This window comes from Vulpes lagopus, chromosome 11 (assembly GCF_018345385.1).
Source record: "Vulpes lagopus strain Blue_001 chromosome 11, ASM1834538v1, whole genome shotgun sequence".
In the NCBI taxonomy this organism is placed as follows: Eukaryota; Metazoa; Chordata; class Mammalia; order Carnivora; family Canidae; genus Vulpes; species Vulpes lagopus.
In genome coordinates, this window is record NC_054834.1 from 68,703,720 (window position 1) to 68,730,556 (window position 26,837).

General features: G+C 45.1%; 1 protein-coding gene across 2 annotated transcripts in view; it reads right to left on the bottom strand.

Moving 5' to 3' along the window:
* EXT2 (exostosin glycosyltransferase 2) overlaps positions 1–25,490 on the bottom strand; it is a 144,652-nt gene extending 119,162 nt beyond the window's left edge. Inside the window, exons 1-4 of one of the 2 annotated variants that reach the window (XM_041773597.1) lie at positions 25,326–25,490; positions 15,811–16,376; positions 14,603–14,692; positions 9,429–9,545 (exon numbers count right to left, since the gene is read on the bottom strand). In XM_041773597.1, the coding sequence (XP_041629531.1) occupies positions 9,429–9,545; positions 14,603–14,692; positions 15,811–16,346 (743 nt within the window). In that variant the 5' untranslated portion in view covers positions 16,347–16,376; positions 25,326–25,490. Of the gene's footprint in view, positions 1–9,428; positions 9,546–14,602; positions 14,693–15,810; positions 16,377–24,157; positions 24,302–25,325 lie in introns of those variants that run through there. The other variant, XM_041773598.1, reaches the window with a different exon arrangement.
* Between the last annotated feature and the right edge of the window lie 1,347 nt (positions 25,491–26,837).

Genomic DNA, 26,837 nt, shown 5'->3' on the forward strand with positions numbered 1-26,837 from the left:
AAATAAATAAATAAAATCTTTTTTAAAAAAAAAAAAAAAAAAAGCACTTGCAGATCATCTCAAAGTGAATACCATCTCCCTTCAAAGTATTTCTGTAATCAAACTTGTCTGGTTAAACAAGAGAAAGACTTAAAGGCAAACTCACAAAACAAGCAGGGTTTGGGGGAGGGGGGGCTTCAAAGATTTTATTTATTTATTCATGAGAGACAGAGAGAGAGAGGCAGAGACACAGGCAGAGGGAGAAGCAGGCTCCCTGTGGGGAGCCCAATGTGGGACTCGATCCCAGGATCACAACCTGAGCCAAAGACAGACACTCAGCCACTGAGCCACCCAGGTGTCCTAAGACAAGCAGGGTTTAAAACCACCTTAACAATAACAAAAAATAAATAAAAAATAAAAAAATAAAATAAAACCACCTTAACAATTAGAGTTACCTGGAAATGAAACAGACTGGTTTTTTTTTTTTTTTCTTCCAGTAAGAAAACTTCTCATTAACAAGTCATGGTGAAATCAGCCATGCATTAAGTTAGGGCCAAATGACCTTTAAAGGTCTTTCCGATTCCTAGGACACTGGTTCTACTATAGATTTCATGGGGCAACGGTTATTTGCTGGATGTCTCTGGAGACTTTCTATTTAAGTGGAGCTGCTAGCCTAAAACTGGCAATGCTCTACGCTGTGTAGAATAAGAACAGACACGATGGTACCCAGAAAGGTGTCCATGCAGAAGGGCGCAAAGTGTTGGGAGTTCCGGAGAGAAAAGAGTGATTCTGCATGGCATGGGTGGGGACAGAAATGGCACACCTGGAATGCTGAAGCCTTTCTAGGGTGAAGGATTCTACTGAGGGAAGAGCTGGGAGGTGGCCCAATGCAGAGTATGAGAGCCCTGAAAGGGTATCCAAGGTCTCTGCACTGGGGGCAGGGGTAAAAGCAGCCATGGCAATCCAATGGGATAAGAAGGTTAGGAGGGCACGTGGGAATCCCAGAACAGTGTTAGAGCCTGGGCAGGCTGAATAGGGTGCTATGTTGTAGGAAGAGGAAGAGCAATGGCACTATCACCCCAGTATGGGGTGCTGGAACCCAAGAAGGCTGAGGAGGGTATCTGCTGGGGCAACTGGGTAGGATATAGCAACAGGGGCACAACGTGGGGGACTCAGAGTCTGAGTGAAGGTGAAGAGGGCATCTGTGCAGTGATGGAGGCCATGGCACCACAGAACTTTGGTTATGTGCAAGAGTAGATCAAATGTAACAATACTGAGGATAAATGAGAGCTAGATTTCTCACTGTCAGAGAACGGAGTTACAAATAAGCAAAAGGAAAAAAACAGAATGCTCCTGTAGGGCTGGATGGAGTTGCAGACAGGGATATGAATGCACGGTTTTCAATGTCCAGAGATAACACAGAGACTATCCATCTACATAGACACAGAAATAAATACAGACGTTCCTGAGTAAAGAAGGACTTTGGCTGAGTTTCACCATCAAGAAACAAAGTTGTATTTTAGATATTGGATCACCAGGGTCACTGAATCCCTACTCTACCATTACTCCATTTTCAGCATAAATGTGCAGATGTGCACAAGGGTCTAGAAACATTCCCTCTGTCTGCCTGCTGGTTCTCCCTGACCTGACAGATGGCTGATGGAGTGTGCCCATTTTAGTTTTAAGCAAACAAAATCTTAAGGTGGATTTGTTTTTCTTTTAAGGACTGAAATTACTAGTTAGGACTTTCATGTTTCCTCCCAGCAGCGCTGATATTTAAGTTTAAGCAAAATCATGCTGAGAACTTGAAGTCTCCCTCAATAGTAACAGTTGTAAACTCCCAATTTAGTTCCTTTTAGAGAGACAAGGACAAGAATTCCAGCTGAGCCCAACACAGCTGTGAGAAGAAGCTATCAATAGCAACAATCCTCAGCTTCCCATTGAAAAAATATTGAGAGAGATTTAAAATAAAAATAAAAACAAAGCTCTCACTACTCTATGTAGCCCTCAAGAGATGTGGGAATTCCCTTAAGAAGCAACTCTCACAAAGAACAACAAATCCAGAGCGTGGCCATAAGGTCACCCCACCCTGCCTCCTCCCAAGTCCCTGGAAAGGGTGATGAGTCTGGAGTCTCTCTTTGTCCTTTTTTTTCCTTCTTCTTCTTCTTCTTTTTCTTTCAGAGAGAAGGGAGTGTTGCTTATGAAAGAAACATCAAACTTATGGGCCAAACTGCAAGCTGGAGGGAACTGGAGCGCGGGTCCTGCTGAGCTGAGCTGTAGAAATCCACCAATTGGCCAGCAGGGGGAGGATGGCGCCCCAGGCAGCCTTTAGCTGTCTTCCCTGTCCTCACAGATCTACTCTTCCTCCTTCTAGTTACTGGACACAAAATTCTTCAGAACCTGAGAGCTTAAGTGATTTAGTTAAAGATCTTAATTTCAGTCTAAATATACATAAAAACTAGGAAGATTAAGTTACTAAGAAAATACCACCACGATAGCAGTTTAAATCTTTGAAAGTAATCACCTGAAAAGAATTTTTACTGTTCAGAGGTGGTTAGTTCTGTTTTTACTGAATCTTTTCCTCTTGGTAGGTTTTTTCCCTAGGTCAAATTCTGAAGGGAAAGAAGAGTCCAAGCCAATATAAGAGAGCTAGATTATACTAGAGAAATTAGATAATAAAGCGAGGAGAGTTCAAGCAGTCTTTCTAAAGAAAGGCCCAGAGACAGCCATGCTGAAGGGACAGACCTGACCCTCCGGCTTGCTCTCCGCAGCACTGCTGACAGGTGGACCCCACAATTCTCTGCTGCGCATTGTGCACTGCAGAGATTTCACCACACCTCCGGCCTCCACTCACCAGATACCAGGAACACCCTGTGCAGAACAGTTAACACACTAGGTCTGACTGCCCTCCTCTGAAAGGCTGGCTCTTGGTTGGTGTTTTAGGAGAGCTCCTCCCCAGAACCCTTCCTGTGCCCAAACTGTCTGTACAAACAATATGGTTTATGTTAAACACTTGCTTTCTTTCTGGAAATCTGAAACATTGGCACATGCCAAGCAGACAATGCGCATGTGATTAGCTCCCAATGAAAACCCGGGGTGTGGAGCCTCTAACAAGTTCCCTGGTAAGCAACATTTTATGTATCTTGTCACCAGTGGTTGCAGAGGGAGTTAAGTACATCCTGTGTGACCGTGTGACACCACTGGAAGAGGACCTTTGATGCCTGCACCCAGTTTCCTCAGACTTCACCTCATATACCTTTTCCCTTTGCTGACTAGGCTTAGTTTCCTTTTGCTACAATAAATTATAGCCATGAGTATGACTATATATTGAGTCCTGAGCTTCTCAGCAAATCATCGAAATTGGAGGTGGTCGTAGGGACCCCAACACACACACACAACCTAAGTCAAAAAATTCAAAAAGGCACCACATATTGCCGAATGTCCCTGGGGAGACAAAAATGAACCTCCCTCTCGTGTTGAGAACCATGAGCCTAGCTATGCTTGGTCTAAACAGGCCTTCAATAAGGATTTGATCTGAACTGCAGTGAACTGAATTAAATAGTTTCCAAAACAACTTCAGAGGAAAAATTTTAAAAAGCAGAAGGTTAAAAAACAACTTTCAAAAACTACACAACTGGTTTATTTTTTTTTTACACAACTGGTTTAAATTTAAATTTAAGTAAATGTTCACAGAAGCAGACTGTAGAGAAGTAAAATATTTTTTCTAGATTAACTGACTTTTCTCCACTATTAGAGTTTTATATTATAATATCTATTAAAATGTATTTATATTATAATACCTATTTTATCAGGTGCTACATAAATATTCCAAATTAATATCCTAGATACATGACAAAAAACTTGTACCACTGGAAAGAGTACCAGCTGGGCTCACTCACATGGATCATTCTTTCTCATTACAGACATCTAGTCACAGGACAGCCCTGGTGGCTCAGAGGTTTAGCGCCACCTTCAGCCCAGGGCCTGATCCTGGAGACCTGGGATCGAGTCCCACGTCAGGCTCCCTGCATGGAGCCTGCTTCTCCCTCTGCCTCTGTCTCTGCCTCTCTTTCTCTCTCTGTCTCTCATGAATAAATAAAATCTTAAAAAAAAAAAAACACTGAGGCTAAAATTCATAAGTCAGGAAATGATAGATGTTGGTGAGGATGCAGAGAAAGGAGAAGCTTCTTACACTGTTGGTAGGAAAGTAAGCTGGTGCAGCCACTCTGGAAAACAATATGGAAGTTCCTCAAAAAGTTGAAAACAGAGCTACCCTACGACCCAGCAATTGCACTACTGGGTATTTACTCCAAGGTACAAATGTAGTGATCCAAAGGGGCAACTGCACCCATGTTTATCGCAGCGATGTCCATTAATAGCCAAACTATGGAAAGAGCTAAGATGAATGAATAAACAAGATGTGGTATATATATATATATATATATATATATATACAATGGAATATTACTCAGCCATCAAAAAAATGAAATATTGCCATTTGCAATGACGTGGATAGACCTTGAGGGTATTATGCTAAACGAAATAAGTCAATCAGGGAATGACAATTACCATATGATTTCACTCATACGCAGAATTTAAGAAACAAAACAGAGAAGCATAGGGGAAGGGAGAGAGAAATAAAACAAAATGAAATCAGAGAGGGAGACAAACCATAAGAGACTCTTAACTCTAAGAAACAAACTGAGGGTTGCTGGAGGGGAAGTGGATGGGGGGATGGAGTAAGTGGGTGATGGGCATTAAGGAGGGCATGTGATGTGATGAGCACTGGGTATTATATGCAACTGATGAATCACTAAACTCTACCTCTGAAACTAATAATACACTATATGTTAGTTAATTGAATTTAAATTTTAAAAAGTAGTAAAGAAAAAATTTTAAATCAGCATTGAACTATATCCTTTTCTCCAGTCTATGATCCTCTGTAAGAATTATTTTGTATTTTCATCTTGATGAAGATCAAAAAAAATGTGTATGGTCATAGTTTTGCTCATATTTAATGATAAATACTGCTAAGAGTTTTTCAATGTCCAAGTGTTTATGTAGTGGGCTAATGAGAAGAGAGGAAGACTTAAAATGTAAATCATGTAAAACAAGCAAAATGAAATGCTAATTGCAGAACCTAAGTGATGGGTATACAAATATTCACTGTACTGCCAGATTTTTAAAACATTGCTGTCTGGCTTTAAGAGTTTCATTAAAAAATGTCGGGAAAAATATCAATCATGCATCTGCACCAGATAAAGATAAATGATGTCACAATAGGCTAAAGGGAAGCTTCCTAGTCATTCAAACAGGAAAAAGTGGTAAAGAGAAGTACATCATCACCCCCACAGGTAAACAGCATAGGTATGCCAAACCCCCAAAACCATAATTAACTCTACACTCACCTTAAAAGACACAATTTAGTTTCTTTTTAATTTTTTTTTAAGATTTTATTTATTCATAGAGACAGAGAGAGAGGTGCAGATACACAGGCAGAGGCAGAAGCAGGCTCCATGCAGGGAGCCCGATGTGGGACTCGATCCAGGGTCGCCAGGATCACGCCCTGGGCTGCAGGCGGTGCTAAACCGCTGCGCCACCAGGGCTGTCCCACAATTTGGTTTCAAAGAAAAAGCCTCAGCTATCAAATTGCTAATGTGAACATTATTAGTTTTGTAGATTTGTTTGCATTTAATTTGTAAATCTTTTTTAATTTTGAAGTCATATAAGCACAAAGAGTTTAAATTGTTTTCCATTTGTACTTATTCAAGTTGTATTACTAAAAAAGTAATTAAAATGCAAGGGACCTTGAATAGACTAAAGCAAACAAAAACAAAAACAAAACCTTAAAAAAGAACAAAGTTCTCACATTTACCAATTTCCAAACTTACTACAAAGCTACAGTAATCAAGACAGTATGGTACTGGCATAAAGATAAACATACAGACCAATGGAACAGAATAAGGAGTCCAGAAATAAGCCAATTTATCTCTGATCAACTGATTTTCAACAAAAATGCCACAATCATTCAATGGGAAAGAACAGTCTTTTTAACAAACTTTTTTTTTTAAGATTTATTTATTCATTTATGATAGACACAGAGAGAGAGAGAGAGGCAGAGACACAGGAGGAGGGAGACGCAGGCTCCATGCAGGGAGCCCGACGTGGGACTCGATCCCGGGACTCCAGGATCGCGCCCCAGCCCAAAGGCAGGCACTAAACCGCTGAGCCACCCAGGGATCCCCACTAACAAACGTTGTTAAGACAACTGGATATCCACCAGTAAAAGAATTAAGTTATAGATCCCTACATCACACCACATATAAAAATTAACTAAAATATGGCCTCTGGGTGGCTCAAGTCAGTCAAGTGTCTGACTCTTGATTTCAGCTCAGGTCATGATCTCATGGGTCGTGGCATGGAGTCCCACATGGGCTCTCTGCTCAGCAGGGATTCTGCTTGAAGATCCTCTCACCTTCTCCCCCTCCCCCAACTCCTGCTCATGCTCTCTTTTTCTGAAATAAATAAACCTTTAAAAAAATTTAACTCAGGGCAACCCAGGTGGCTCAGCAGTTTAGTGCCACCTTTGGCCCAGGGTGTGGTCCTAGGGACCTGGGATTGAGTGCCACATCGGGCTCCCTGTGTGGAGCCTGCTTCTCCCTCTGCCTGTGTCTCTGCCTCTCTCTCTCTCTCCCTCTCCCTCTCTCTGTCTCTCATGAATAAATAAATACAATCTTTAAAAGAAAAAAATTTTTAACTCAAAATAGATTAAAAAAAAAATTTAAGGGCTAAAATGATAAAATTCTTAGAAGAAACCACAAGTTTAAATTTGTGATCTTAGTCAAGGATTTCTTATGCATGACACCAGAAGTATAAGCAATCAAAAGAAAAACAGATAAATCAGACTTCATCAAAATAAGACACTTTTGTGCATTAAAGGACACCATCAAGATAATGAAAAGACAACTTATAAAATGGGAGAAAATACTTGCAAATCATATATCTGATAAGTATCTAGTAACTAAAATATATAAAGAATTCTTACAATTCAACAAAAACCCAATATAAAAAAAAAATGGGTAGATGACAAATAGCCAAAGCAATCCTCAAAAAGAAAAACAAACTGGAGGCATCATGATTCTGGATTTCAAGCTATATTACAAAGCTGTAGTCATCAAGACAAAAAAATTTAAAAGTCTAGTCAAGAAACAGGAAGACAGGAACAGACATTTCTCTAAAGAAGATAGAAATGGGAGCACCTCTGTAGCTCAGTGGTTGAGCATCTACCTTTGGCTCAGGTCGTGATCCAGGGGTCCTAGGATCAAGTCCCACGTCAGACTCCCCACAGGGAGCCTGCTTCTCCCTCTGCCTATGTCTCTGCTTCTCTCTCTGTGTCTCTCATGAATAAATAAATAAAATCTTAAAAAAAAAAAAAAAAAAAGGAAGATAGAAATGGGTAACGCTCTCCCTCTAAGTAAATAAATCCTTAAAAAATAAAAAATAAATAAACCCACTGGAGTATACACTTTAAAAGAATGAATTTTACGGTAAATGAATTATATCTCAATAAAAAAAAATTTAAAATAATAAAATAAAAAGTCAACTCTAACAGAAAATCCAGAAAGTTGATCTAGGCAATAAGTTCATGAACTATTTATTCACTCTTTGTACTTGCCTAACGGTAGAAAAATATGTCAATCTCACCTTATCTAAATAACAAAATTTGCTATGTCTAAGTAAGTTAGACAATTTGGTCACCAGGCTACACAATACAACACACATACACAGGAGAGAAATTTCTTCACTTCGGAAAAGTTCTTATTTCTCAAATAATCCATAAAGGCTTCTAAGCAGAAGTTTGGGATGCTTTGCAAACTACTTCCTTAAGACTCATTTCTGGGGGCACCAGGGTGGCTTAGTGGTTGAGCATCTGCCTTTGGCTCAGGTCGTGATCCCAAGGGTCCCAGGATCGAGTCCCACATCAGACTCCCCCAGGGAGCCTGCTTCTCCCTTTACCTATGTCTCTGCCTCTCTGCATCTCTCATGAATAAATAAGTAAAATCTTTAGGAAAAAAAAAAAAAAAAAAGATTCACTTCTGAGACCAAATGCTATGTGTGAGTTTTTAAATCACACCCTGTATGACATTTCTAGTGTGGCAATATACAAATCAGTCAAGTTCATAGGTGAGCACATGGCACACAAGAATACTATCATTATCATCATGTTTGTTTAAAGCTTATTGAGATTCTGGGCAGCCTGGGTGGCTCAGCGGTTTAGCGCCTGCCTTCAGCCCAGGGCATGATCCTGGACACCCGGGATCAAGTCCCATGTCAGGCTCCCTGCGTGGAATTGCTTCTCCCTCTACCTATGTCTCTCTCTCTCTCTCTCTCTTTCTCTCTCTCATGAATAAATAAATAGAGTCTTAAAAAAAGAAAAAGAAACTATAGAAAAGCTTATTGAGATTCTTACCATGAATTAGCCCAATTTTAAATAGACCACATCAAAAAATCCTAGACAAAATGCCCTGCTCATCCATGGTCTTTTCATTTATTCATTCACAAGCCAACAATATGAACCAATAGTGTGACAGGCACAGCGAACGTGGCAGTCAAAAAACAGACCGGGTATCAGCCTCACTGCACTTGCAAAATCCAAAATCCCAAGCAGATAGGCTGTAAGCAAGTCATTACAATATGGCCTAGTGACTGGTACACAAGGAGAAGTGGAGGCTGCTATGGGGGCATAAACCAGAAGAACCATTCCAGGGGCTAGGAAGGTGCCCCTAGAGTAAGCAGTACTCGAGTTAAAACCTAAAAGACAGCAGGTCATAAGTCTGATGAAAATCACAAAGAAGACCTCCAGAGAGTGGAGAGTATTTGCAGCCCAAAAAAATGAAAAGAGCAATGCTCATTCTAGGATAAAGGTGGAGGGGGAGGTAGAGATGGAGAGTGGTCCTGTGCCAGAGGGTCTTGAAAGACATTTTAAGAGGTTTGGGCTTTACCCAAAGGGAAATGGGAAATGAACAGCAATCGGGTTGTGAGGACAGCAAGATGAGAAGCAAGGAAACCAAACAAGAGGCCACTTCCACGATCAAGGGAGAGATGACAGTCACCTGGGGTGGGATGGGGGCAGAGGAGATGGAGAAGTTGGCAGATCTAAGAAATATTTAGGAGGGGCAATCAATAGGACTTACTCTTCTGGTATAGGAAGGAAGGGAGAGAAAACAGTGAGGGACACCACAGAAATTCAGGATTTGGACAGCTGGGCAGACAGCACTGTGCACTCACTGAGCCAGAGAAAACTGAAGGATAAAGGCCTGGTGCAAGGTGGGGAAGATGGCGGACTCCAAGCCCCTGGCCTGTAACTGAGGCTTCAGTGCTGTGGAACCCAGCAGGCGGAAACTCGCTGGCATCTCACAGCACCCCTGGCTGCACTGAATGCCCCTTACCCCGGTCCTTTCTCCGGAAGGTCCACTTCAGCTGACAGCGGGCTGTAGACCGGAATGCTGACATCATAGCCTTGCCGGTAAGTCCACGTAGAGAAGCCACCACCAGCCAACAGAGCCCTAAAAGTACAGGATTTTGTCAAAGAATGAGAAAGGTCTTCATTCTGATAAGCTCCGTGGGAAGAGATAGGAGTAACCGGGTCAGTAATAATATTAACAAAGACCTGTATTCTGAGTCACTTTTCTCTAAAGACACCACGCTCAACATTTTACATTCACATATCCTGGACATCAGCTGCATTTGATCCCTGAGTTAACAGCTTTCTTCTGGGGTCCAAAGTAGTCTTTTCTTCTTTCTCATTTTTAAAACACACCACAGCCCAGGGGACACCCTATGAAAAGCTCCTCTGCTACCTTACTCAAATCCCATTCACCCCTCTCCAAAGCCATACCCCACTCCTCAAGACGCACAACAGCAGGAACAGACAACAGGTCTGCATGTGAAAACTGGTTACAGTAGTCACTCACCCACCCTCTGGCCTGAACCCCAGGCAACAATGGGCACAGAAAGCAGTGGCGATGGCTAAGTATTTCATCCCATGCTACACACACCCCAGCCTCTCTGCAATTCCTGCCCCAGGGAGGTCTTTTCAGTATTGTCCAAGAGCTGCATGTGAATCGTGTGGTCTCCACCAGCTCTCACCTCCATTCCAGCTACTCGCTCCCCGTACAGGAAGCAAGAATCCAGGACTGGACCTGTAGTGCGTCCCATGCAGTCTGAATGCACTAGCTTTTACTCTCCTTAATTAGAAGCTAGGAACATACTGTTTTAATTGAATCCAGCAAGTAGTACAGTGACACTTCATCAGAGAAAGGAAGCAGGTGTATATCACACCAACTTTTACTGTTATTCTGTCCCTGGGGCCTCAAACCCATCAAAATCACTTACTGGGGCAGAGTTTTGCCAGTTCCACGTACCGCACACTCTGAGCCAAAATGTCTGAACTGAGAAACCACATTTTTTGCAATATTGATTGCTACCAATCCTCTCCCTGCCCTGATGACAACCTACATTCCCGTCTAACATGACCAGTTTAAGTTCAAAGATTTTCCAACCACCCCTGGAAATCCCAATCTGTTTATTTAAGCTTTATGAAACCAAGACTTGGTTAGTGAGGTAATGTGCAGGCTAAAAACCTCTCCAGCTGCCAGTCTACTCTGTAAAACTTACTATCCTCAGTACCAACATACGGTCCTATTTTTCCTGACTAACATTCAGCAGTGAATCCACCCAACATGAATTTGGACCAGTTCCATGACAGTAAGCAGACTGTATGGAACCCCATGACCTCTGTGCCAAGAAACAAACATGGATCCAATATACAGGGACCAAGCAGTCCAGGTAAGCCAGGGTAGTGGGTGATTAGGTAATTACAGCCACAGCCCCAGAGGAGAAGGGAAGGCGCATGTGACAAGAAAGGAAGCAGGTATGTACCATACCAACTTTTACTGTTACTCTGTCCCTGGAGCCCCAGTGGTACTCTGTTCCAGAGTAGGGTGGGGGTTATATACTGGTAGGAGGAAAGCATGCAATCTGAAACACTTCTCATGTCACCGATCATCCACATGAGATCTCCACTTGCAACTTCGGCAAGACCCAGGACTGCAATTAGCCAAACAGACCTCACACCAGCCCTCCTACTGATAAGATTTTGTCTTCAAGTCCCCATATCATCATCTGCCAAGGACTCTATAACATTATAATAGAGACAAGAGTGTAAGCTTCCCTTGCTTTAGAGAACACATGTTTTGCATTGAGTGAAAAGTGCATTTCTGAAATGCACTTTGAACAGAAAACTTGTAGCTAAAAAAGCATTAATCTGATAATCAGACTTATGCGAGGCCAAATGTTATGCCACTCAAAGTGTCCTCCAGCACTTTAAGCATGTTGCAAGCCTTCCTGGCACTAGTACATCTCCTCTGTCAAGGAGGAGATGTGGCCTCACATACTCCATTGTCCCTGCTCTGGACTATCCTCAGATGTTCTCCTAGTTTTCCTCCTGAGTGCCCACAAGGCCTAAACACAGTTCGTCTGCAAGCTCATCTTTTGCTTTTCATTTGAACCATGCAGGTAATCAGGCCTGCAAACTCCTCAAATATAAAGCTTCATATTTTGCAAAAAAAAATTTTTTTAAACCTGACCAATTCTATGAGTCATCCTTATTTGTTTACTGAATCAAACAAACTATAAAAAAAAAAAAATATGTATGAGACAGGTAAATCTGAAGAATGGCTAGCTATTTGTTATTAGATTCCCGTTATTTTTTAAGGTGTGAAAATAGTTGTACTATAGTTATATTTTTTTAAAAATCCTTTATCATGGAGAGATTCAAATGGAAATATTTACAGATGTAATGATGTAACACCTGGGACTTGCTGCTAGATAACCTGGTGGGGAAGTGAGAAGGAGTACAAATGAATGGACACAAGCCTTGAGTTGGTAATTACCAAAGCTGGACAGGGGGGTATGGGTTCACCACTCTAGTCTCTTCTTTTATACAGGTTTGAAATTTTCCATTAGTTAAAAATTTTCCACAAGTTAAACAAAACCCACACAAAGTTGAAATCTGTGAAAAATATGTGCAAAAAAATAATAAAAATCCAGCATTATAATAATATTACAGAATATATATGAGAAAATAAGATTGGTAAAGTAAGGCATTGAAGAGGTATAATTTGCTCCCACTTAAATTTCACACATGTGCAAGTATATATATATATATATGTATATATATACACATATACACATATATATACCTTTGTGTATAAATCCATAGAAATACATACATGTATGTATATACATATATATATACCTTTGTGTATAAATCCATAGGAAAAAAACTAGAAAAATACATAGTATTAAAGGAGAGTGATTACCTTCCAGTAAGAGAGTGAAAATATAGGAGGATTTGAAAACATATGTTCACATTCTACTCTTTATAAGCTTACACATTGTTGCAATCTTGTTTAAAGAAAGTACACGTGTATCACGTGTAGGGTTTTTAAATAGTGAAAGAGAAATAAAAACAGATTTAAGTAGCACAAAAGATATATATGCTGAGCAGACATTTCCTTCTGTCCTGGTCCCTGCATTTCCCCGAGTAAAATCATTCTCAAGTAATCACATCTATGACCTTAGACTTCAAGAAACCCTTGAAGTAATCTAATCTGGCCTGCCTGCCTGCTTTCTAATTTCCAAATACTCCAATATGCAACCCCTGCTAAAACCATTCTGTCCTCATGGTTCTTGCCTCCTCTGAATCCAGGAATGAGGACAAGTGATAAGAAAAACTCACAACCAAAAGACCACCTAGATTTCAAAACAAAATTCCCCACATGCACAGATAAAGGAGGACTACACTGGGATTCATTACTTGTATTGGACTGCCTAGAATCACTTACAACAATACATACACAGGGAAAAAGATTTAACCTTCCTGATCCTTAACACCTAAGCAATAGCAAGAACTTAAACTTCTTCCGGACTACTTGACACTTCCCCGCAGAGAAATGAAATCCCATTTAACATGTGTACTTGATAAAAATAAAATCCTTCTCCCATGCAAATACATATACCAAAATGTCAGCAAAAAGTGAAATGTCCCAAACAGAAATAAGCCCTTCTCAAAATACACCCAGAGCAGCAGGTGAAGACACTGCATTCCTAACAGCTTTTTCTTCCCTCCTCTGTTCCCTAAAGTATTTTACTTTCCCAGAGCAACCGAACCCATGAAACAGTAGCCCAGTCAGGAATGCTGGGGCGGACAGCCAAACTGAGGGCTCCCTTCTATTTTAGTGGGTTTTCTGCAGAAACTGTGTGGCCTGACTGCCCTCTATCGACCAACATGGTTTCTACACCAAAGGTGAGGATGGGTCCTCCAGAAGGTCTCTTCTAGTGATAACTGTATTTACAGATAGAAACACAACACTGACTCTGCGTAATCTCTTTAAGGCAAAGAGAGCTTGGGTTTAATCTTCCAGGGAAAAGTAGTACCAAGCACAGATTTTCATAAATGATGGGGTCAGTCTTTAGGGAGCTAAAAACACCTCTGGCCTCAGGCTACCCTCTAACCAGTAACAATGATTTTAAGAGTTAAACATCAACTGTAAAAAAAAAATCACTTATGGGGATCCCTGGGTGGCTCAGCAGTTTGGCGCCTGCCTTTGGCCCAGGGCGCGATCCTGGAGTCCCGGGATCGAGTCCGCGTCAGGCTCCTGGCATGGAGCCTGCTTCTCCCTCTGCCTGTGTCTCTGCCTCTCTCTCTCTCTCTCTCTCTCTCTCTCTCTCTGTCTATCATAAATAAATAAATCTTTAAAAAAAAAATCACTTATGAGTGAGTTCTGACATCAACTTACAACACTGCTGCACCTGGCGTTTTACCTGGGACCCCTGCCTTGAGCCTCACCTTTGTGCTGTCCTCAATGCCTTGAACCCAGTACTCGGAAAGGAACCTCACGTGGCACCTCATTCCTGAGCCTTCTGGGAAGCCTCCAGACCAAGCAGTTCCGTCAATGTGGGAAAGGGCTGATAAACACAGCAAGCAGACCTAGAATCATAATCCTGTGATCCCTGCCACTCCACACCACACATGCTGTTTTGAAGGTTTCAATAGGAAGAGAAGAAGGAGAGAAGTGTGTGGGCGCAGGAGAGAAGGACCCCACTGACTGAAGCAATGGGGAGTACATGAACTGGAGTGCCCTCGTTGCTCTGACACTACAGGCTGGGGGGTCATTTGCATACCTCCCTTCCCATAGTAAACTGCGGCTCTACTTTGAGCCAATGCTCCCCAGTTCAGACAGAGCCAACACAAGCCAGCCATGAACCAGGCCTTGGAGGTGGAGGTGCTGCATTAAGAAGAGCAAAACCCAGACTGAAGGAAAAAATCCATTTTTTAAAACCCTATGCTACTAGTTGGTTCTCCACAACAGACTTAAGCAGGTCCCATCTCACTACATCTATGTCTCAAGGAGGGCAATGCCTAGGACAATTTCTTTAACAAACAATTCTGATTACATAGTGTGTCCCACTAGGCTTAGAAATATGACTTCACATGACAGAAATGGTCTTTCCTTAATCCTCAGAAAGCTATCACAGGGACAACCCCAAATACACTTACCTGTCTCTGGGGACATCCAGAGCTGTGTTATAATCTGGGGGACCTCCAGGCAACATGTTGAACAGCAGGTGGTTTGTACCTCGATCCCACCTATTAAGAAATTAAACATGTAGGCGAATTCATGTGTCAACTATGGGAAGACATAAAAACAAGAGTCAGTTACTGGATGACAAGTAGCAAGTATCCCCAAACCCAAAGAGGGCTACTTCTCAGGGGGTGTAAAGTGAATTCCTAGAAACTGCAAGAGTATGTCAGACGCTAGCCCGGCTCTTCTAAAGAAAAAACAGATGGAGGGACGCCTGGGTGGCTCAGCAGTTGAGCATCTGCCTTTGGCTCAGGGTGTGATCCCAGAGTCCCAGGATTGAGTCCCACATCAGGCTCCCTGCATGGAGCCTGCTTCTCCTCCCTCTCCCTATGTCTCTGCTTCTCTCTGTGGGTCTCTCATGAATAAATAAATAAAATCTTTTTTAAAAAAGAAAAAATGGATGTGTATTTTGAGCTTGGCCACAACAGAAGTGCCTATGATAATGACATCATTTGATTAAAGGAACAAAAAAGAAACATAGAAGGCTGGTTAAATACATCATGGAACATGTGTAAAATGGAATGCTATACAACCCTTAAAATTATATAGTAAAAGGATATGAAATTATTTGGAAATATATTCATAACATATTAAGGAAAAAGGGCAGCACAAGAGTATAGAATGTGTAATCCCACTTTTGACAAAACGTGTATGTACACGTGCATATGCAGGTACTTCATACAAAAATGTATATATACATACACCCGTTTATATTTTTTATACAAAAGCCACTGGAAAGTAACATCCTAGAGGTAGCACCATGCAACCAATCTCACGTTCTTCTTTTTGCTTACTTTTATTCCCAGACTTTTTTACAGTGAACATGTATACACGTAAGTAATGAAGAGGGGGGAATTTCAATATAAAAGGAAGGCAGTGAGATTTTAAATTCTAAGATGTTGGGAGCCCACAGCAATAGCACCAATGGCAAACTGCTTTTCATTGGTACAGAGGCGAGGTGCTTCCAGCACTGAATTTGTGCTACAAGTTGGTCACTCCTACACATGCCGTCCCACGAGGAAAGAACAGCTGGAGGCCAGCTCAGGGAGAACCATTCCCTCTCCATGTCCTTCCCTGTAGTTCCCCAAAGGACCTGGCCCTCGTCTGTAAACGTTCTACATACCTAGAGAGCTGGGCCAACGCTTGTGCTGTCTCTTTAATGCGAAGCGTGTTCTGGTTAAGTACGTCGATGGATGGGACAAACAGGCAGGCCCGGTTGATGTCATCAGTATAGTAGTCACTGTCTGAGATAGCCATGAGCAGTTCGTTATACTCTCGGGAGATAGTGTTGCTGACTGGGACACCGAAGTCATCCACATACTTTTTCAGAGAGTAGATATACACCTTGATTTTGTTCTTTGGGTTGAAGCCACAGCGGTAGACATCAAAACACGTGTGCATTCTGCAACTGAGATCGCCCCGCTCAGGGATGGGACTATCGGCTGGCAGCCTGACCACTGGCACGTCACGGACACTGCGCTTCTCTACATTCCAGTCACTGGAGGACTCAATGGAATGGGGCCAGAACTGAAACATGCCAGTGGCAATGAGGCCCAGCAGGACAATGGAGAAGAGGGTGATGTAGTAGATTCGGTGCTTGGTCTTCATTCTTGGGATAAGGGCAGGACCCCGGATATTGTACTTGACTGACGCACACATAATGACACACACAGCCTCTTCCTCCCACTCCTAGTTCCAGGAAGACACACAAGAAAAATGAAGTAGTTAGGGCAGCCAATGACCCCTGAAAGGACTTTGACTTCCAGCCTACTATTTCTTTCCCTGATGTGGTTTGAGGATATCATGAAATGGAATTTGACCCTTCTTCTAAACATACACAAGTATATATTTGTATATTAAATATAACTACACGCTATATTTAGTATTGAATACTACACATATCAAATACAAATATTGATAAAGTATAACTGTGTCCTATAAATATATATTTAATAAAAGCATAAGTTGTAAGTGTATGGGGCCTAGGAAGAGGGGCACTAACCAAGGAAGAAAAATCAAAAATAGAATAAAAATAGCTGTTTTGGTTTGTTTTGTTTTTAAACACGTGGCTAGGGACGCCTGGGTGGCTCAGTGGTTGAGCGTCTGCCTTTGGCTCAGGGCATGATCCTGGAGTTCCGGGATCGAGTCCCACATCGGGCTTCCTGGATGGAGCCTGCTTCTGCCTCTCCTTCTCTGTCTCTCATGAATAAATAAATAAAATATTTTTTAATTAAAAAAAATAAAAATAGGGGATCCCTGGGTGGCACAGCGGTTTAGCGCCTGCCTTTGGCCCAGGGCGCAATCCTGGAGACCCGGGATCGAATCCCATATCGGGCTCCCGGTGCATGGAGCCTGCTTCTCCCTCTGCCTATGTCTCTGCCTCTCCTTCTCTCTCTGTGTGACTATCGTAAATAAATAAAAATAAAATAAAAAATAAAATAAAATAAAAATAAAAATAAACACGTTGCTAACATACGGGGCACCTGGGTGGCTCAGTCAGTTGAACATCCAATTTTTGGTTTCATCTCAGGTCATGATCTCAGGGTTATGAGACTGAGTGTCAAGGGGTCCATGTTCAGCAAGGAGTCTGCTCTGCCCCTCCCCCAACACCCTAAATAATTTTTTTAATCTTTTAAAAAAAACACTTGCCTAACATAAATTGATGCTTCGTCTGGACAAACGGACTCTTGGTTATTCTAAAATCTGTTTTCATTCACTTATATGGTTAACCCTGTGATGAGCGAGTACCTACCATGCACAGTGAAGGAAACGAGGAAGGAAGCAGGACCCCACCTTAAGGGAGCTTTTATTTTACTAAGGGAGGTGGGACAAAACTCTAACAAGATGCAAAATGTAAAAACAGCACTAGTAAAGTGTCCATAAAGTGCCAAGGGCTGTTAGAAAAGATACTCTTTAATCTTTAAAAAAAACATATACATTGATTTTTTTTTTAAAGATTTTATTTATTTATTCAGGAGAGATGGGGGGGGGGTGGGCAGAGACACAGGCAGAGGGAGGAGCAGGCTCCATGCAGGGAGCCTGATGTGGGACTTGATCCTGGGTCTCCAGGATCATGCCCGAGACTGAAGGTGATGTTAAACGGGGCTGCCCTACAGTGATGTTTTATAATGAAGGTGACAGTTGACATATTCAGATGGAAAGAAGCAGTGAAGAAAAGCCTAGGGAGGAGATCCCTGGGTGACTCAGTGGTTTGGCTCCTGCCTTCAGCTGAGGGCATGACCCTGGGGTCCTGGGATAGAGTCCCACATTGGGCTCCCTGCAGGGAGCCTGCTTCTCCCTCTGCCTGTCTCTGCCTCTCTCTGTGTCTCTCATGAATAAATAAAATCCTTAAAAAAGAAAAGAAAAGCCTAGGGAGATAAGGAAGGAGGGAAAGAAGGGGCAACATGCTGGGTCAATTTCCAAAGACCGATGTCAACAATTCTTCACATCTTTTTTTTTTTTTAAGATTTTGTTTATTTATTCATTCATGAGAGAGAGACAGAGAGAGAGAGAGAGAGAGAGAGAGAGAGAGAGGCAGAGACACAGGCAGAGGGAGAAGCAGGCTCCATGCAGGGAGCCCGATATGGGACTCGATCCCAGGTCTCCAGGATCACGTCCTGGGCCAAAGGCAGGTGCCAAACCGCTGAGCCACCTGGGCTGCCCAATTATTCACATCTTTGATGTGCATGCCACTTTTCTAATCAAAAGGTAGAATCTGGGCGCTCTGGTGGCTCAGCGGTTTAGCGCCGCCTTCTGCCCAGGGCATGATCCTGGAGACCCGGGATCAAGTCCCACATCAGGATCTCTGCATGAAGCCTGCTTCTTCCTCTGCCTCTGCCTCTGTCTCTCTCTCTCTCTCTCTCTCTCTCTCTCTGTCTCTCATGAATAAATAAATAAAAAATCTTTAAAAAAAAAAAAAAAGGTAGAATCTATTTCTCTTCCCCCTGAATCTGGGTTCGCCTTGTGACTTGCTCTGACCAAGAGAATATGACAGGAGTGACATTCTCAGGCTTTTGAGCTTAGACCTTGAGAGACCCTGCAGCTGCTCCTTTTGTCCTCTGGGAACCCAGCTGTCATGTCATGAGGACACCAAGCTCCCAGCTGAAGGTAACCTTGGGAGATCCCAATGGAAACTGTATACAACAGACAGGAACCATGCCCAGCAAGTTCCGCTGCACACCCCTAGCAAATACATAGTGGTTATTGTTGTTTAAGCCACTAAATTGTGGGTTGGTTTGTTATATGGCAATACATGAATGAAACAGCCAATAAGCATCCCTGGCTGATATAAAGAAAATTCTTAGTCCTCCACTGAAAATACACTTTCCCTGTAGATCACAACTTAAGATCCTTACCAAACACAAATCTTCCCCATCTGATGTCTAGACACTGTGTGGGGAGGGAAGAGCCATGGGACTGTGTCACATGTCACAGACTCACCATGTCACTGCGATAAGCTGCTTCCACATGCCATATGTCAGAGTCCCAGCCTACAAAATGGTCTCATTCTACTCACTGGTTTTTCAGAAAAGCTATTCATAAAAAAGGCAATAACTGAAATGTTCATAAACCATCTTAAAGGTTAGCAACCATTTTTACTTCGGCTAAATGAAGCTCTCCCCAGTCACTGCCCACGTGGCAAAACTGTTTCCTGCCTAGCTGGCAGGGTACCGCCAAGCCTTGATTGTTGCCTTCATACCAGTTCTTGGGCAAAATGTAAATAAATAATCACCAAAGATTTCAACTCCTATCTCTTGAGACTATAAGGTGGAACATAAGAAATTTGTCACAGACGAATGCATGAAAGCACATACATTTGAAGCTTAAAAACTATCATCTTTGGGGAATATACACCAACCATTCATATATGCTCATTGATGCCAGGACAGAAGTACAGGCCTGAGAGTGATTTCATTTTTTCTGTCATTCTAACAACCAGCTTGCCCCTGCTCCCTATTCCCTCCAGGCCCCTCCACAGTTTTGCCACTCTCTAGGTCTCTGGGAGCTAGGAGATAGGAAGTCTCAGGACAAATGCATGCAAGGAGCTGCACATTCCACTTCCCCACAGGCTCTCAAAGTATATTTATACCTTGAATCAGTGCTTCTCTAACACCCAAAGGGTGGGAATCACGGGGGCAGCTTGTTGAAACAGAGTCCTTGGCCCCAGTGCTGGGGGTGTGTACCAGGAGATCTAAAATCAGGTCACAGGGCAGCTCCCATGGCTCAGCAGTTTAACGCTGCCTTCTGCCCGGGGCGTGATCCTGGAGACCCGGGATCGAGTCCCATGTCGGGCTCCCTGCATGGAGCCTGCTTCTCCCTCTGCCTGTGTCTCTGCCTCTCTCTGTGTGTCTCTCATGAATAAATAAATAAAATCTTTAAAAACAAATGAAATGGATTTTTTTATAAACAACAGATTTTATGTTTTTATTTTTATTTTTTAAGATTTTATTTATTTATTTAGGCGATGCTAAACTGGAGCCACCCGAGCTGCCCAAGAAACCCATTTCAAATCTCCACCTCCCTATACCTCTGATCCTTTCCTCAACACTCTAACAAGACAGTTCTGGCATCTCCACCTCATTTACCACAGGCCAGGCCCTACGGTACTACTGACATCTCGAGCCAGATCATCCTTTTCTGTGGGGAGGCAGAAACAACCCCCAGTTTTGACAACCAAAAATACAACCAGACACTGCCAAACATCCCTGGGGAGGCAGAATCACCCCTACCTGAGAACCAGCGGTACAGATTGTTGTCATGTCCAAGTTTGAAGGCATCTGTCCAGCAGCCTATTAGGACTGGCTCCAGTTGCTCTTGCAAGATCATTAAATCCCAAATCCCGAGAGGATGCTCCCCAAGCAACACAGCCTCTCCCAAGCAACTCTACGGTCCCCCACCACTCCACTCTTCAGCTGATACCCTCAAGATTCACTCCCACACGTGTGCCCCCAGCTCCTGCTGCTTCCCATGAGCCACATCCTGCAACTCTTTTAGTACAAAAGCTACCTGCCCAGCAGCAGCGACTATACTTCCGCGCAACGCTGGGATCCTGAGGGTAGGAGGCAGATCTTGAGGAAGATAAGGACCATCTTGCAAGGCAAGAGCCTTCAGTGAGGTCTTTGCAGAATGTCCGGACAAAGAGAGGTGGATACTTCTGCCGGCTGAGAGGATCCAAGGAAATCTGGGAGTTCAGAGTTCTCAATGCTTCCACCAAGTATCTCCATCTCAGGTCTCCCCCCTGACTTTAGCAGAGGCAACCTGCCAAGGCTGTGCATGGGGCCTCCTCTGCAGCTCTACCATAATGATTAAATTCTGGACCTGATTTTCAACAGTCTGCCATCCGGCTGTAGGAGATATGACCACAGAGCTTTCTGTCGCTCACAGTGTGCACTGGGTTGGTAACTGGCTGATCCGAGCCTGACCTTACCTCAAGGCTTGAAGGAAGATGCCAAGAGACAGCCAAGTCCATGAGCCTTATCGTTATTGTCATTGTCCATATACTGCTCACGTACTAGAGCTACTGTACTAGCCAATACTTTCCTTCTACCTGAATCCCATCCCACCCACCATGGGCAAGAGTTGTACCACTGTGATGCTAGATAGTACCAGGGGTTGTCAACAGCAGCACAGGGGTCCTTGTTGCCATTTGAGGGTGAGGGATTCCAGTTTTACAATACTATTCTCAGGGTCGGCTTTCTAGAGCCACTTCTAGCACCAACTGTCTTAGTTCATGTTCTGCCAAACTAAGAAAAAACAACTTGAAAGCAGGAAGCTTGCAGAAGATGAGTCCAGAACACCAGAGTGAGGAACACAGGAGAGGAGTCAGGGGAGAATGGATACCCATGAGGGTTACCATACTGAGCTGGGAATGGGGCTCAGTATGGGGCTCTGCAGAGCTATGGAGAACACATCTCAGAACTGTCTCGTTGAAGGATAGGAAGCTACGGCATTCATCTATTGAAACCCATCCCCTAGTGGTCAGGGGCTATTCCCAGATGTAAACTCCCATATTTGAGATATGCCTACACAGCCTAAGCAAACTCCCACAAGTCTCTGCCAAACAGCTAAGAGAAGGCAGCCCCAGTGGTGCAGTGGTTTAGCGCCGCAGGGTGTGATCCTGAAGACCCGGGATCAAGTCCCTCATCAGGCATCCTGCATGGAGCCTGCTTCTCCCCTCTGCCTGTATCTCTGCCTCTCTCTTTCTCTCTCTCTCTGTCTCTCATGAATAAATAAATAAAATCTTTTTTAAAGTCTTAAAAAAAAAAAAAAAACAGCTGAGAGATATGGTGAGCCCTTGAGGTATAATTAAACTATTTTAAAATGAGGGGAGAGACACCTAGGTGCCTCAGTCATTTAACGTCCAAATCTTATTTCAGCTCAGGTCATGATCTCAGAGCTATGAGATCAAGCCCCACACTGGGCTCTGCATTCAGCAGGGAGTCGGCTTGGGATTCTCTCTCCCTCTGCCCTTCCTCCCTGCTCATGTGCTTCTTGCATTCTCTCTCCCTCTCAAGTAAGTCAGTCTTAAAAAAAAAAAAAAAAAAAAAGAGGGAAAAAGCCTTAAATGAAAAAGGAAAGAAAAGGATGAGAGATGGGGCAGGGGAGTTCCTTACTAAGTGGTGCTTTAGAGATAGAGAACCTTCTTGGTGAGCATCCATCTGCCTTTCACATATATCACAGCATTAGCCATGTTATATTAAGTATTTGCAAGTCTGTCTCTTCTACTGGTTCTCATTTTCTTATAATCAATTTCCACACACTGAAGCAGAGAAGGATGTATGTCCCCAAAACCATCATCCAAGAAAACAAGCCATGATCTTCCCATCCAAAGAGGACACTCACTACTACCACTACATTCGAAGCCCCTGACTCTGAGCATCTCAGAAGAGGACAGAATGAAAGGAGTCTTCTACTAATTAATGTTCCACATAATACCATAACCTGGATAAAACAAGAATTTCACAACAAAGCCCTACAAACGTTATCCTCTTTAAAACATACCAAACCTGTCCCTGCAAAACACTGGAATCATCTGGCTAGCTGTCAAGCACTGAGTCACTGGAAAAACCTTTAAGTCCACTCTACTGTCAGGATGAGATGTATTTTCTGTTCCTGGAATTATTTATTCCTAAAATGTGCCTGAAAAACCTTTCCTTGGTGCTTTATGCTACATCCAATCCAACTAGTCCAATCCTTTGAGTCACAATAATTGTTTGAAACTTTTTAGAAAAGCCCTCACAGTTGAACTCCCAGGGCCACTGTTATACTGTAACTTAAGCCCACTGTGCCTGAAAACAAACCAAATATTAGCAAAAACAGGAATATCTGTGATTCATTGCCTTATCTGATATTGTTCTTTATAATTAAAGTTATATTATGGCTAACCATCCCTAAAAAAATGTCTCCAATGGGAAAAAGAAAAGTGTTTCTTTTTTTTTTTTTTTTTTTTTTAGAAAAGTGTTTCTTTGATTGTGGGAATTATACTATAATTAATACAATGTATACAATAACTAATAACTAAACTTTATTGAGGACTTACTACGTGCATCTGCTTTAAGCACTTTGTGTTAACTTATTTAATCTAACGGTCCCATGCGACAAGCTATTCTTATCCTCATTTTATACACAGGGAAAGTGCAAGGGGAAGGCTAAGTAACTTGAACGATGTCACAAAAGTAGAAAATGAGGGGGCAGCCCGGGTGGCTCAGCGGTTTAGCACCTGCCGTTGGCCCAGGGCATGATCCTGGTGACCCGGGATCGAGTCCCACTCTGGGCTCCCTGCAGGGAGCCTGCTTCTCCCTCTGCCTGTGTCTCTGTCTCTGTGTGCGTGTGTGTGTCTCTCATGAATAAATAAATAAAATCTTAAAAAAAAAAAAAAAAAGAAAGAAAATGCGAAGGCTAGGATTTGGAGGATGGCAGCCTGACTCTGGAGCTAGAGCTGTTAACGTCCATGTCTCCCCTCATTATCTATAAAAGCCTAGATCTACGTTTTTTCACTCCTCAATTAGCAAAGCCAGTATAACTTGACAGACCCAAATCTATCTATTCATGCCATCACATGCAACCAAGAGGCTGAAATCAGCGGAAGTGAGGAATGCTGGAAACTGAATCATCTATTACTGCGAATAGCCTTTGAGCTCTGAAATTTTTTTTAATTTATTTATTCATGAGAGACACAGCGAGAGAGAGAGAAAGAGAGAGAGAGAGGCGGGGGGGGGGGGGGGGTGCAGAGACACAGGCAGAGGGAGAAGCAGGTTCTGTGCAGGGAGCCCGACATGGGGCAGGCGCTAAACCGCTGAGCCGCCCGGGCTGCCCTGAGCTCTGAAATTTACAAACCAAGACCAGGTCAAGGCCTTAGAGCACTCGACGGACTTGTAAGAATTAAAACGGGCCTATTTCAAGGCCTCTTCAGACCCGTAAGCCAAGGACCCTTCTGGATGAGCGGCTCCCAGTTCAGTAGCACCAAGCACCTAATCATCTGGGCCTCGAAACTGTAGGCAGAGCTGGTTCTCCCGAGGCTCCAGCCGATTCCCCGGGCCCGGGCACCCCGGGCCGCCTCCCCACGCAGTCAGTCCTCTGTCGGCGCGGGGGCCACGGCGCCAAGGCCGCCCGCCCGGCGTCCCGCGCTGCAGGGGCTGCCCCAGGCCACCAGGAGCGGCCGAAGCCGCCGCAGCTCGCAGGAGGGGGGCAGCTGCAGGAGAGGAAGCGGGGGGAGGGGGGAGGGGAGGGGCGTGGCTGCGCGGGGAAGGGGGCGGGTGGCCGGGGCTGCGCGGGGAGGGGGACGGGGAGCGGGACTGCGCGGGGAGGGGGGCCGGGAGGGGGCGGGGGCTGCGCGGGGAGGGGGGAGGGGCGGGGGCTGGCGCGGGGGGATGGGGCGGGGGCTGCGCGGGGGGGATGGGGCGGGGCTGCGACGGGGGGAATGGGGCGGGGGCTGCGGCGGGGAAGGGAGGGGAGAGGCGGGGGCAGCGGCGGGAGGGGGCCGGGAGGGGCGGGGGGGGGGGGGCTGCGCGGGGAGGGGGGGGCCGGGGAGGGGCGGGCTGCGGGGGAGGGAGGGAGGGGCTGCGGGGGAGGAGGAGCGGGGCTCGCGGGGAGGGTGGAGGCGGGGGCTGCGCGGGGGGTAGGGGCGGGGCTGCGCGGGGGAGGGCTGCGAGGGGGAGCGCGGGGAGGGGGCGGGGAGGGGCGGGGCTGCGCGGGGAGGGGGGGGGCCGGGGCTGCGCGGGGAGGGGGCGGGGCTGCGGGGGGAGGGGAGGGGAGAGGAGGGGCGGGCTGCGCGGGGAGGGGGAGGGGAGAGGAGGGGCGGGCAGCGCGGGGAGGGGGCGGGGCTGCGCGGGGAGGGGAGGGGCTGCGCGGGGAGGGGGAGGGGAGGGGAGGGGCGGGGGCTGCGCGGGGAGGGGGAGGGGAGGGGCGGGGCTGCGCGGGGAGGGGGAGGGGGGGGGGCGGGGCTGCGCGGGGCCCGGCACAGGTGGGCAGCACGGCGCGCGGCGGGCCGGGGCCGGGGCCGGGCCGGGGACCAGGCCGGGCGCAGCTGCAGGCGCCCCGGCGGCGGGAGACGTCGCGAGCCGCCCCGGCTGGGTGGGGTGACCCCTCGCCGCCCTCCGGCCTCCGCGCGGCCCCGGGGCCCCTCCGCGCGGCGCTTACCTCGGCCACGCTCGCCTCCCGCTCGGTCACCGGGGCATGTCGCGGAGCGCGGGCCACGGCCGCCCGGGAGGGGTCGCGCCGAGCCGCCGGCCGCCACCGCCGGCGCCGGGTCCGTGCGAGCGCACGGGGAGAGCGGCGCCAGCGACCGGGCGGGGCGACGTGACACGGGGCGCCCTGCGCCTGCGGGAGCGGCCGGGCCCGCGCCCCCTGCTGGACAGGAGGAGTCAGGGCACCGCTTGCGGTTTCTGCCCGCTGGAGCTCCGCCCCGAAACTCTTGCGCAAAAAAAAAAGCTCGGAGAGAGCCTTGCTCTGCACTCCAAATCCACAAATCCACATGCCCCCAAGATGATAGGAAATTCAGTACACAACGGCAGCCTCGTTCATAATTAAAGAAACTGCAGGCCCGAACGGCGAGGCACCATGCCGCGCCTGCAAAACCGACACAGATGTAAACGCTTTATTACAACGGGTGCTGCGGGGCGTGCAGCATTCCTCGAGAGCAATTTGGCTGTATCCCTCGCAGGTGAAATCCCCGCCACCTTCCCAACCAGTCCCTCGGCATGGAGCTTACCCTATGGCTAGTCTCAACAACGCCTACCAAAGATACCCATCACAGCAGCGTTCCAAACAATAGCTGAAAACTGGAAACAAAATCAACGACGGAAAGTTTTATAACAATCAAAATAAATTGTGGCTATAATGGAATCACGTAATAATGCATATATGTCGGTAGAGAAATACCTCGAAGATGTGTTAATATGGAAGCATGCTCTAAAACAGTGAGCAGGGGAGCCCTGGGTGGCGCAGCAGTTTAGCACCTGCCTTTGGCCCAGGGTGCGATCCTGGAGACCTGGGATCGAGTCCCACGTCGGGCTCCTGACATGGAGCCTGCTTTTTCTCTCTGCCTGTGTCTCTGTCTATGATAAATAAAAATAAAACAGTGAGCAAATATGGTCCGCTTTCCGTAAAATATGTATATGAAAAAAACAGGAGAGAGAAAATATGCATGCAGATATCTGTATTCAAGCTTATGTAATAATTTTTTTTTTCTGGAGGGAAACCAAGAAGCAGAAATTGTTTTGGAAGGAGTAATGGTGGAGCTAGAAATGGGGAAAGAGACTTGTTTTGTCTCTTTCTGTATTATTTATATGATCATGTATTATTTATATGATCTGTGTTAATAAACACAGATCCAGGCTTATTATACATGCACAATAAAACCCCTATCCTACAGCATAAGTGGAACCTAAAAAAATTCAATCAAAATGCAGAGTTCTGTAATTGGGAGGTTAATGAGATGACCCCGCAGAGCCTGTGCAGTTTACAGGTAACTGTCCACAGAAGCCGAATTCGTTCTGGGCCCAGCTGTGCCTTAGCACCATCTGGTGGACGTTGTTACTTTATAGGCTAAATAGTCTTGTGCGATTCTGAGTCTGGAGACTTCCAGCAGCAACAGTGATTCCAGGAATATTCTTGTGAGTTAATGCCTGCTTGTTAATGATCCAGAGATAG